The 13,848-nt window shown below is 40.2% G+C and overlaps 1 protein-coding gene across 1 annotated transcript in view; it reads right to left on the reverse strand.

The window, feature by feature from the left end:
* Nucleotides 1–2,033: 2,033 nt before the first annotated feature.
* The window catches only part of LOC145341241 (intestinal-type alkaline phosphatase-like), a 38,585-nt gene continuing 26,770 nt past the window's right edge, over nt 2,034–13,848 (reverse strand). Inside the window, exons 8-13 of the mRNA XM_080186166.1 lie at nt 11,870–12,004; nt 11,701–11,770; nt 8,948–9,086; nt 6,932–7,122; nt 5,891–6,007; nt 2,034–2,299 (exon numbers count right to left, since the gene is read on the reverse strand). Of these exons, the coding sequence (XP_080042292.1) occupies nt 2,034–2,299; nt 5,891–6,007; nt 6,932–7,122; nt 8,948–9,086; nt 11,701–11,770; nt 11,870–12,004 (918 nt within the window). The remainder of the gene's footprint in view (nt 2,300–5,890; nt 6,008–6,931; nt 7,123–8,947; nt 9,087–11,700; nt 11,771–11,869; nt 12,005–13,848) is intronic.

Here is a 13,848-nt window from a genome sequence, read left to right on the forward strand (position 1 = left end):
CACCTTCCTCTGCTGCTGCCTCAGGAGGTGGCAGGCCTGACTCTGTCCCACGCCCTCTCCAAAATGCAAATAGTAGGCAGGCGCCAATTTACTAGGTATGAGCCTTCAGGATTTGAGAACATTCTGATACCTTTCTCCTTGACAAAAATCTGGACCCGTGTGGTTGAATCTTAATGCCCTCAGGGAATCCTGGATGAGCAGTAAATACACTCAGAAACAAGTGAAAAAAGGGGTGCACCATTTTTTGAAGACAGGTCAGAATTGCTGCAGCAGAATTACTGCAATCACCTAACAGTGTACAGTCAAAATAAGAGGAGGTGCTCAAGAAACAAGTAACAGTTTTTAAGGCTTCAACTTAATCCGCATGAGTTAATGGAAGAAAACACAAAGCAAGAAATCATATGTCGCACAATCAGGTCCACGCTAAGGATCAAGGAAAAGGTCTATAACAAGAACCAAGAAAGGAGGGACTCTGAATACCTGGGAGGAGCTGACAGAATGGAAAAAGGGCAGCACAGCAGACAGAAGCAACTATAACTCTTCGCAAGTATTTCTTCAATATTCCGTAAAGTATCAGAAGTAAATTTTAAGACTGTTGTGCCCACTTAACCATTGGAAAGATTCCCCTATCAGCCTCCAACGGGCGTAAACATCAAGTTGGAAGGCAGATGTGGGATACTTATCCATCGGTGGCAGGATGTTAATTAGGCTCAATAAGAAGCCAATTTCCACCCATTATCCCTGAGCTACTGTAATTTATTGTTGGTTTGGAAATTAAGTGGAGGCTATATGTGTCTCTCTGTCACTTAGAAGACCATCCAGCGAAACCTGTTAGGTTTGCCAAGGGCCTTCCCGAGGGGTTGGGAGGGGGATCACTCACCATCAGACGTTCTTGTGCCCATTTGAGTGGGGTATGGCAGGGTCATTGAAAGCCACTCCACATGTCCTTGCCTCCATCTCCCGGTCATGCGTTAATTCATCTGTCGCCTAAGGTTCCTCTATGACCCTGGACCTCGGCTGGGTGCATTACCATTAGATACAATGCTCCCATTAGTAGCAATGATAAATTGCCAGCCTCTGATTGACTGCCTGTTCTCAGTAGGTAGGACCCCTAACCTTGGTAAAGGCCTGATGGCGGCCAATGAAGTGCCTGAAAGGGCTTCCCCATGGAACGGATTGGGGTCCCCCGCTGATTCTCCAAGCGATGGACAAGACCCCTGTCAGTCCGAGTTAACTCTGTCCTACGTACATGACGATAACCAAATAAATAAAAGAAATATGGGTTCAGCAGAAAACATGACCTGACAAAATTTGTTGATCTTTTTAAGCAGGGTTGCAGACATTGGTATATGTGTGGTTAGTGAACAACTTCAGTACTCTGTTAATGCTTATGAATTGGACCCACAGCTTCACTAAAGTTCCTAGTTCAGATCCTTCAATTACCAACAGAGCTCGAATAAAAATCCAAAACAATCTTAATACAATGAACATCTTTTAAAGAAAATGACAAAAAGAATACCATTAATATTTCCCTTGTTTTATTTGCAAAACATACTGAACTCTTCACATTTTTCCACAATTACAATTGTTATTATTTTATTAATTAATTATTATTTTAATGCATCCTCCAAACCTACTCCTACCCTCTAGAGTTCAAGGCATATGGAAATACCCTCACTTACACGTTTCCCTCTAAGTCACACCTCTTCCTGACTTGGAAATATATTGTTGTTCCTTCACTGATGCTGAGTCATTCTCAGCACTCCATAGATAGCAGCCATTCATGAAGGCAGTTCATCACCTCAAGACAATTAGGAATGGACAATGAATGCTGGCTTTCCAGCAACACCCATTTCCCATCATTGGATACAAAAATACAGGATTTCAAAGATATATATTTTTAAAAGTATTTGTTTCCTTAGCTAAATGAGCAAAAAGAGAGAAAGCAAAGTATGAGTTAATACAATTGATTATTATACTTTCCAGTTATGCTTCTAGAATTAAAAACAATAAGCAAAGAAACTGATGGTTATTTAATATTTAAGAAAATAAAGTGTCACCAGTAAAATACTGAGAAGGTTCAAAGGCTGGTTTAAAGATGCACTGCTGGGAACTGGTGGGCAATCACTGTATGGTTCAAGACAAGCAGCGTATGCCATCACATGGGCAATGTAATTCTCTTCATGAATTTTGTGGAACAGATGAGCCATGGGACCTTTAGAAAAAATTGCCACATCTTCCGCTCCATGAGTTTCTGATACCAGTGGAACAGCAGCTTGCTGCCTGTAGTCCTTACTCTCTGCAAATGACACAACATTTCATTAAATACCTTCTTGATCTAACATCTTCCAATCAATTTAGCCAGTTTCAACCTGAGAGGTTTGCACATGTCTGCAGGTCTTCAATCTTGGTCTCCTTTACATTCTTGCTTTGCACTCCCCACTTTCAGCTGCATGCTATTCAGCCAATTCAGCTCCCATCTCCAAAATGCTCTCCATAAATTCGTCTAATTTAACATCTCTCCCATTCTTCAAAATCTCTGCAAAATCTTTGGTAACCAATTCAAGGCCATAGAAGGCGCTATGAAACACTTTATTATTTTAAAGTTCTTATATTAAAGGAAGTTGATGCACCTACACCAATTTGCCAAACCATATTTAAACATTATACTTAAAAATTATCCAGTCACCACATGAGACACGTCTCAAGCTTCTGATAAAAAATTTCCATTACAATTTGCTCCATGAGCCAGTCTTTCAGTTGCGTTGTGTGAAAGCGATAGATTAGTGCTGAATTATACAATTGTAAGTTCATTGCAAAGAGGACCAAGAGTAAGCCTTTCAGCCCAAGGAATCGGCTGTGCCATTTAATTTTCATTTAGAATTATACGTAATGGGAAGAATGTGACTGCACAGGACATTTTAATTGCAACTTGCACAGCTGATAGGGAAAGGATCATTTCTTTCTACTAAGTGAGGCAACATTCAAGGTCAGGGTCAAGAAAGCTGATAACTATAATCAGTCAATAGTTAAATCAAATACTGCCAGCATTGTACAAACTTCATTGACGTAATGTAAATGATTGATTCCCTGCCCCAATGTCACCAAGATCCACTGCTGGCAATAATCCCTGGCAATCTCCTTCGCATCGCTAGACTGGCAACAAAATATTAGGTGTGTCACCATTCAAGCAGTTTGTAGATTAGACTTATTAGACTTCCATGGATGTAATGAGGTTAAGGCTTTACACCTGTCAATCCCCATATCAAGGCCTTAGGAAGGATTCCCCAGCCTTCAGAGAACATCCTTCTCCACCCTCTCATCCTTTCTTTCTCATATTTACATGCCCTCACAGCCTTCCCTTCACATTCTCTCTGTCCTATTTCTCTTCACTACCCCTCACTCTATCCTCAATTTTCTGCACATTCTTTTCCCTGCCCCCTCAATATCATAAGAAATAGAAGCAGAAGTAGGCCATTTGGCCCCTTGAGCCTGTTCTGCCATTCAGTAGCATCATGCCTGATCTGACTGTGGCCTTAACTCCACTTTCCTTCCTGTCACCAAAATCATTGACACAATTGGAAATCAAAATCTGTCTAACTCAGCTGTGAATATATTCAATGATAGTCTCCATTTCTCTCTGGGGAAGAGAATTTGAAAGGTTAATGATTTCTGAGAGAAGTTCCTCCTTGCCCATCTTAAATAGGAGATCCTTATTTTTACACTATGCCCCCTAGATTTAAATACCCTCATGAAGGTAAGCATCCCCCCAGCAAAGGATCTTTTATGTTTCAGTAAGATCACCTTTTATTCTTCTGATCTCACCCAGTGAGTATAGGTACAACCTGCTGAACCTTTCCTCCTAAGACAACACCTTCATCCTGGGAACCTAGACAAGTGAACTTTCTTTGAACCGCTTCCAATGCCAGCATATCCCTCCTTAAGTATGGAGATCAAAACTGTACACAGCTGCAGCCTTACCAATGCTTTGTACAATTGTAGCAAGCTTTCCCTATTGTATACTCTGTTCCCCTTGCAAGGCTCACATTCCACTCAATTCACAAAATTCTGCTTACTGTTAACTCACCAATCCTTATCCATTCTCGTCATTACTCCCAACACCATGAGCTCTTATTTTGTGTAATTGTCTTTTATGTGGTATCTTATCAAATGCCTTTTGAAAATCCAAATGAACTATGGCCTGGATTTTCATTTTCAAGTTGATTGCGGAGCATTGGGGGAATTCTTGGTTCTGAAAACCTGACTTTTAAAAATGGCTGTTCAGATGTCAGCCTTTTGTTCCAGGGTGTGGGTGAGAATAGGAGTTGGAGTGGGTGTCCTCAGAAATACAGGGGGAGGTGCCAGGTGCAGAGGTGGTCTGGGCAGAAGTCCTACCTCAAGACTCTGACATTGGGTAGGATTTTTCTCTTCCTCCATGGGAGGCAGTGTGCCGCTCACTGGCCTAAGTGGCCAGGACCTTATGGTCCTGCCGTTGTCAACGGGGTTTTCCATAGAAAGCACTCCTTGCTGACAGGAAATCCACAGTGCAGTTGCACTATTGGCAGGACAACAAGATCCTGCCGGTACATGTGCCAGCAAGATTTTTGCAACTGTATCCAGAATTTTTTTTTAAGTAATAAGTATCTTGCCAGCCCTCATCCCTTACAGTTCACACTCTCCATATGCTACATTCATGCCAACCCATGTCACCTCATATTTTGTATCCACCCCATAATTTGCCATCTCTTCACGCCAATCCATTCATCTGTACCTATCCCCATGGCCCTTCCTCCCCTCTATGCCAGCCTGTGCCATTGTACCCACTCCAAAGCCCTTTATAACCCTTATAGAGTCATAGAGGTTTACAGAATGGAAACCAGCACTTCAGCCCAACTTGTCCATGCCTTTTTTTTGAAAACCCCTAAGCTAATAAACAATATTCCCAATTGTCCACAATTGGCTCATATCTCTCTGTACCCATCGTACCCATCTAACTATCTAAATGCTTTTTAAAAGACAAAATTGTACCTGCCTCTACTACTACCTTTGGCAGCTTGTTCCAGACACTCACCATCCTGTGTGTGAAAAAAATCGCCCTCTGTACATTTTCCTATCTTTCCCCTCTCACCTTAAACCTATGCCGTCTAGTTTTAGACCCCCCTATCTTTGGGAAAAGATATTGACTATCTAGTTGACCTGTGTCCCTCATTTTTTATATACTGTTATAAAATCATCCCTCAGCCTCTTAGGCTCCAGACAAAAAAGTCCCAGTCTATCCAGCCTCTCCTTATAACCTGATCCATCAAGCCAATTTAGTGCCAACCTATATGCCCCACCCACCACCAATTCCCCTTACACCTACCTTGTCAATTCACCTAGTATCCACCAAGGGCAGACCTCAGGACCCATGCAGCAATGAGATAAAATAAAGTTCAATAAAATAAATTTTGTAGCATCTATTGCAGATTCCACTACATTGATGAAAAAATTCTCATTCATAAAACCCATTTACTATATGTGCATTAGGTCAACTACATAAAGTCTTATAACAAGAAACATTTCAATCAAGTGCACGCTACCTTATAACAACAAACATTGGAATTCATGATCCTACTTCAAATGTCTCGCTAATACTTCCTTAATATTGTCTGCTTTCTGTTTCCCTCCTTTTCTGAGTAGGCATTACATTTGCAGTTACCCTTGATAAAATTACTGCTCCTGTAATCTGTAACCAACTCCCGTAGTAGCAATGTAAACAGACTTTAACATGTCTTAATTAATACGGGCGATTTGGTTGAATCAACATGGTATAGCCAAAGTAGCATTTAAACACTATAATGCTCACCTCCATCTATAAAGATCAACAAATATAAAACTCAGATTTTCTTACTATAGTCAATTGAGGTTATGTTTGGTCGTGTGCCATTTTTGATGGCATAGCCAGGTCCATTTCCATACAAGATAGTTGTAAATGGCTTTTTATCCCAAGCTGATGAAGGTGCCAGTCCTATATTAAATAATTGAAAATATTGTTTATTATTCATTGATTTACAGCTACCTAATCAATACATGCAGTCAGTAATTGACGCTAGTCACAGCAATGCTGTCAACAAAATGTAATTCAATTTATTTCCAGCGTATGAACCACATCTTGAGCAGGATTTTGCAGCCTTGCTTGCCCCAAAATTGGAAAATCCCACCTGAGGTCAACGGACCTTTCCATGGTCTGCCACCCACCCGCTCCGATTCCCATGGCAAATGGGATGGTAAAATTCACCCCACAGAGTTGCCACAATTTGGTTCAACACAACAGTATTAACATCAAAAATAGAAATATACTGTTGAATCAATACTGTTAACGTTTGAGTTAATTTGTTACACATTTAGTTTGAATTTTGTATTAAAAAAAGCCCCAAAAAGCAAAGCACAAAACTGACCAAGGATTAGCAAAGAACTAAACTCCCACAATGGACAAAATCTTACCAAAAAATGGCAATGCTGGTTCTAGTGCAAAAAATGGAATGTTTCCCACCAATGGTGTTGGCTTGTTTTTGGACCAAATAAGAACAGAAGAACATGAGAAATAGGAGCAGAAGTAGGCCATCTAGCCCTTCGAGCCTGCCCTGCCATTCAATAAGGTCATGGCTGATCTGAAGTGGATCAGTTCCACTTTCCCGCTTTCTCCCCATAACCCTTAATTCCCTTGTCTATCAGAAATCTTACTTCTCATTAATAAAGATTTTTATGCCCACGAGTATCACACCGCACTAGCAGCATGTTCCATCCAATTTGCCTACCTCACAACAACAACACAACTGCTGCAAGCACTGGGGGAGCTCCATATAACTGGCTCACCAACACTTGTTACACAATGACTGAAGAGGATGGCAGCCAAGAAGCCAGCATTGCACTGGAATATACTGACACTCACCAAATATTAAATTGCCACGAAGAGCTTTTCCACCAAAGGCAAACATATGTGAATGATCTGCAGTTACTACTGTGAGGGTGTCAATCTCCTTTGTCAATTTGCTGGCTCTTTCAATAGCTTCATCAAATTTAACTGCTTCACTTAAAGCTTGCACCGCTCTTCCATCATGATGTCCATGATCAATTCTCCCACTTGAAAAAGCATAGAAAGTGATTTAGTACTCATGAATATCCCTTTGCTCAGATACAAGTGGTTAAGCTCGCGAGAAAAATTCCATTCTCAGAAGTATTCCTCAAACACATCTCCACAGTTCTGATCTTGCATAAAATTACTTGGAATTTACAATACAAAAGCTAGTCCATGCCACTGTTTATCTTCCACACAAGCATTCTCTGAACACTCATTCTAACCCTAGCAGCATGACCTACTATTCTTTCCACCTCACATATTTGCTTAGCTTTCCCTTAAATACATCCAAGCTATTCAATTCAACTGTTCCATCCGTTAACAGGTTCCTCACTCTAACCACTCTCTGGGTAGAGATGGTCCTCCTGAAATCCCTCTTTCATTTATTAGTCACCATTTGAATTTCAGACTGCTTGTTTTGGACTCCTCCACAAATGGAAACATATTCACTGTGCCTATCCTGTCAAAACCTTTCATAAAAAATTTCTTTCCAATCATGTCTCGGCCTTCTCTGTTCAACAATTAAGAGTTCCAAGTTGTTTAGTCTTTCCAAATAGGTAAATCTCAGTTCTGATAATGTTCTGGATTTTGAAATGAAATGTTCCATCTTCAATCCCAGAACTATTTTGAATTCTCTGACCTCAACACAGGCAGCAATGACAGGGTAGTAAAATGGTTACTGTGTCACTGGCTGGAGGCGGTGTGGGGTTGGTGGATGGGATTACTCAAGGTTTCTGCTCTAAAGTGCTGTTTATTGTGGTCTGCTGTGGACTACAGTTGTAACCTTGCTAGCGATCATTAGTTCTCGGGGGTGACATTGCCTATTTAGTGCAACGTTTGTGCTGTAAATTCACACATTCATATATCATCAGTAAGAAAAGACTTCCATTGGGTCTAGATTCAATTCCAGGCCCCTGTTAGAGTGGGACAGAGCTGAGGAACCTCAGTTTTATATATGTATTTATATATCTATATGTACTATATCAACAAAATGGAATGTTACTAACCGTTAGATAGAGCATCATGGGGTTTAGCTGACTTGACCATATTTTTATACCTATTCAGTTACTAATGACACAGTCATGGACCTTGCCTTGCAGAGCCTCTAGTATCAGCACACAGGCAGCTGCCTTGTGAGGCTGATAGCAGTACAGATAAGTCAGAGATAAGAATGTCCTGAGATGAGAGATTCATTGTGAAGGCTTAGGGACAGTTGATAAGGTTCTGGGTAATTGTCTTGGGATGATCTAGAGCTGTCCATGAACTGATCATGCAGCCTAATTACTAATTTTATTGGATCTATATGCAATGTGTGTAATCAATAACTGTCGTGATTGGACTGTATCCAGCCGACATGGGCTGAATAAGTGTATTAGACTTGATGGTTTTCTTTGTCCGCTGAAGAGACCACATGGTGAGCCCAGTGGCTGTCGGCCTCGCACTGACAAAATAAACCATTTGAAGATTGGAACAGACTTGGTGTCAAGTGATTCTTCCAGGCTCATTTGCACTAACACCCCCAATAGTACAGTATTCCAACTCATATTAAACTAGCTGATAAATACAACCATTATCAGCCACAAATACCTAAATATATAACCATGATAATACTTTCCATCACAGTCAGTAATAATGTCAAGGTGTATAGCGTCATTATTAATAACTTATATTAATTCATAAGTATTAACAACCAGACTGATAGTGAGTAATGCTTCATACTCCTATAGTTATTTAAATTCCAAAGACATGAAACGGAAAAATACTTTGAACATTGTGTAATTATTCTGGAAAAGAATATTTTCTTTCAAATCTAACAAAAGTTTAAACTACTTATCTTCAACAAACAGGAAAAATCCTTTGGGATTCTTCTGAAGAATTTTAATGGCTTTATCAGTCATTTCAACAATAGAAGGATCCATAGTCTTATTTCGATTTAATTCAAATTTCATATCCTTGGGTTCAAACAAACCTAAAAACAAAACAAGATATGTCAATTATTCATCACTTTGTAATACTGAATATTTGTGAAGAAAGCTTTGTCTGTAAGTGCACTGCTAACATCTTAATACATAGAGTCCTGGAATAGTTGTAGCACAGAAAAACACTATTCAACTGTTTAAACTCATGCTGAATCTCTGCAAGAGAAATTTTGTGTATCCAACTGTGACTGTGGGCATAGTCCAATGAATTCTTTTCCTTCAAGTGTTTGTTCAATTCCCTTTTGAAAGCTGTTAGGGGGATTAGCGGGGTAAATACATGAAGTTACAGAGATAGGGCCTGGGTGGGATTGTAGTTGGTGCAGGCTTGATAGGCTGAATGACCTCCTTCTGCACTATAGGGATTCTAAGCTACAATTAATTCTGCAACTGCTACCCTTTTGACATTGTCTTCCAGATTATTACCTTGAGCTGCATTAAATTCATGTCGCCTTTAAATCTTGCGTCGATCATTCTAAATTTGTGTACTCTGGTTCTTGACCCTTCTGCCGATGGGAACTGTTTCTATCTATTCTGACTATGTAATGAGCCTACTTAAATCGCCACTGAATAGATAACAATAATTTCGATCATTAGGATATGCTTGTGTGATTAACACAGTTCTGAGTTGGCAGATTGCTTCTTTTGGATACTTATCCCTCACTTTTCCAGAAATGACACGCCACGGTGATTTGAAAGGTCCGCAATGGAAGGTCATCAGTCTTCCATCTCCCAAGTTGTAGCTACTGGAGATACATAACAGGAGCAGGAGTAGGCTAGGTGATTCCTCATGCCAACTCCACCATGTCATAAAATCATGGCTAGAAGGACAAGGGCAGTAGATACATGGGAACACCACCACCTGAAGCTCTCCTCCAAGTTACTCACTATCCTGACTTGGAAATATATCGCTGTTCCTTCGCAGTCGCTGGGTCAAAATCCTGGAATTCCCTCCCTAATGGCATTATGGGTCAACCCACAGAAATGGACTGCATCATTTCAAGAAGGCAGCTCACCACCATCTTCTCAAGGGCAACTAAGGATGGACAATAAATGCTGGCCAGCCAGCGACACCCATGTCCCACAAATAAATAATTCTCAATATAAACTCCACAGGTGGCATTCTGAACAATCATAGGTGTGCCTGGCACTGTCTCTCACTCATTTGTATGTAAGATACCCTTCAACACTAAACCCTGGGTCTGGTGAGTGACCTCCACTGTTTTGGTCCCTCCTCCTCACTACCTGTTGATGCTCAGGTTCTGCTTTCAGTTGCTCAAGGTCAGTGTAGTAGTGGTGCTCATAGTGAACCTGTGACTCTCTTTCACTTACAGAATGCAGATATGATGCAGCTGTGCCCACTTCACGATAGCCTCCATTCTCCCAGGCTGCATTCCTACCCGTTGTTATTGAGACTTTGATGTGAGGCTAATGAGTTCTAACAGTTTAACAGCACTGAAGGAAATAATTGGCTTTCAGATGCTTCCTGGGCAATGAGGTCTCTCTTCTCAGCTGATTTGAATCCTGCCCATAGTAACAACACCAATAAGTGAATATGTCCAAGGGGTGACATAGTGATTAACGCTGCTGCCTCGCAAGCCAAGGAGCCGGGTTTGATTCTCGGCTTGGGTCACAGGTTGCGCAGAGTCTGCATATTCTCGTGTCTGCGTGGGTTTCCTCTGGGTACTCCTGTTTCCTTCCACAGTCCAAAAGATGTGCTGGTTAGGTGCATTAGCCATACTAAATTCTCCCTCAATGTACCCAAACAGGCATCAGAGTGTGGCGACTAGGGGATTTTCACAGTAACTTCATTGCAGTGTTACTTGTGACAATAATAAATAAACTAAATAGCCTCATAGCCCAGAATAGTAATCTTCCCACAATAATTTCAATCCCTCCTGTACTTGACCAATGTTACTTTTGTTTTTGCTAGATGTCACTGTTCAGGGATCTCAAGATGACACGCCTACATCAGGACCATGTTGCAAAGTTCCCTCCCTTCCTGTCCACGTGCCTCCAATTTACTGGAGCCTCAAGATGTGAAGGTAGTATTACGTCTTATTGTTCTCCAGCATTGCAATAATACTGGATCTCATTCTGCTGTGGTGGACATTTCGATCTTCACCCCCAAACCCATCACCTGCAAAGTGCCCATGCCCTATGTTGACCTTTATCTGGAGGTTGTTTGCACCCTTAGCTCTCGAGGTGAATCCTCTGATGAGAGCTTTATATAACCTCCCATGTATGTTTGTACACTTTCAACCCTCTGTTAATAACTTCTGCATTTTTACTTGAAAGAATTTTTGAAATAAAACCAACGCTTTACTCGCTAGTTTAAGGAAACTAGCTGGTTTATATGTTATTATATATTTAACTGAATGTTATTTTAGTTAAATATATAATAAAGTGTCAATATCACTTCTGTATTAAATTTAAACTCTGTTATAAGCCAATCAAGAAGTGGAACACAGGGAGGAATCATTCACCTCTGTTAACCTGGTTGTAACAATATCCAGAATATACCCTACGATGTGAGTCCACATCGGCCTTTTCTACAGAAAGGATAACTCGTCTTAAAACAGTGCTGCAAAGAATTGGTTGACTTACCCATCAGATACTTGGTTTTAGCTATATCAACAGAATCAAATTGCTTTTTATTCCACACATACTTTGAGTTCTGGAAAATATTAGAATGCAATACTTTGTAATTTTCTGCATGTAATAATTGGATAAAGCATTCAATGGAATATCTACTGTGAAGAATTTCAGTGATTACTTGTCTGTTTTTGAGCCATTTTTCAATCAGATTCGCATTATCTTTTCGAATGCCTTGTTGAGATTTCATGTCAGGATATTCTGGATCAGCAGTTCCGTCAGGAGTCATATATATTCTTCCTCCTCCAAGAATGACCTGAAATAATAAATACTCTGTTACTTAATCACAAGAAATTTAAATTGGGATAAACCATCAACAACTAAAAGGCTGCAGATCCATTCTATTACTTAGCAAATTGTGCATGTGCAGAGATTCTTTCTAGTTAACCTCAGTGCAATCTACAATTAACAATGGTTCTGTTGGCTGGCATCATGTTGTGGAGATGCCGGCATTGGACTGGGGTAAACACAGTAAGAAGTCTCACAACACCAGGTTAAAGTCCAACTAATTTATTTGATAGTAAACTCGCAAGCTTTTGGGGTTTGCCCCTTCGTCAGGTGAATGGAAAGTTCATGTTTCACAGAAATAGATCTGAGACCAGAAGCTACAATGTAATCATAGGCTAATATTGATGTGATAAGGACCATCCTTATTTACAGTGCTCACTGCCCCTCAAAATTATCTACCAGTCTGGATTTTCTGCATAATTATATTTTTACACACAAAGATTCAGATAGTTACTTTCATAAAACATGTACTTTTTAGCAAAATTAATAACACTCTCGCTTTTAGTAAGAGGATTATGGGTTACAGCCGCACCTTATGATCTAATCACACTACCTATGCTGATATTGAGTCTCAGATAGTGATGCGCTCTGAAACTCAGGCCTTATTTCTCTTTGCTAGTGATCACAAGGACATTATTGAAAAAGTAGCAACTCTATCTGGTCCAACATTCCTTCCTCAAGTGACAGCACCAAAAGCAGAATGAATGACTGGATGGCAATTGTGTTTTAGAACCTTCCTTCACTTTAATACGTCTGGAGAATTTGACAAGGTGCTATAAAAATGTAAATAGCACCTTCAGATTATTTTTTTGAGGATTGTTCTCACAATTGTAGAAATTCCGTGATGGAATTATAGGTAAATTAGCAGGTAATTTGACATAAAATATAACTTTTCAAAAACAAGAGCCTAAAAGTTGTGTCTAACCCAAATCAAGGTACAATCTATATCCACAAATACTGCATGCACCTAAAGGCCACAGACGCAGAACAATAAATTGGTCATTATTATAGTAGAAAGAAATTTTCTTTCTGTTTTACCCCAGTCCAATGCTGGCATCTCCACATCATTATTATAGTGCCAGGCTGTACACGTCAGCTAAGAAGGCAACTTGCCCATCATGATGGGATAACAAGGTTGACTATCTGGAACTTGACGTGAGCCTGGGAGAGGTAGAGGCAATCTCAGAGGCTCGTAGCTTCAATGTGGACCTGAGAGTAACACTCCTACTCCATCTTCAGCAACCTCACTGACCTGAATAGCAGGCACCAACAAAAGCATAGCTTTTTAAAAAAATGTAGCAGAAGATACCTGTGGAGCCATGTGAAAGCAGGAGTGCTTCACTGGTGCCACAGCATCCCGATCAATCCTTATGCCCCCCCCACTTCCCATTACTTCACCTCTCCTGTAGACTAGTGTTCGAATATCTGTATAACTTTATGCATTTTGTCAATTCATGGGTGAATGTGAATGACAGCGCAGACGGGAAAGTTTTCCTAAGTTCCATTGCTAATTTTTTTCCCCCTAGTTGAGAGTCCAACATCGGATTGCTTTTTCTTGTATATTGATCAAAGTATAATTAGTTTTTATTATGGGTGAGATGATAACTTTTAAGCCTCCTAGAGCAGTGCAGTGGGCTGGGAGAATAGCCTCAAGATGTTTCACTCCAGGTATGACTCAAATTACACACTAGGGAGCTCTTATCAAACCAGGTTTATTTAAGAACACAGTTAACATATAATAAGATAACTAACAATAACTTTTCCCAATTACAAACAAGGAAAAAGAAACAACCATGATATTGTATAAATCTT

Source organism: Carcharhinus amblyrhynchos, chromosome 3, assembly GCF_965287045.1.
Source record: "Carcharhinus amblyrhynchos chromosome 3, sCarAmb.v2.hapA, whole genome shotgun sequence".
In the NCBI taxonomy this organism is placed as follows: domain Eukaryota; kingdom Metazoa; phylum Chordata; class Chondrichthyes; order Carcharhiniformes; family Carcharhinidae; genus Carcharhinus; species Carcharhinus amblyrhynchos.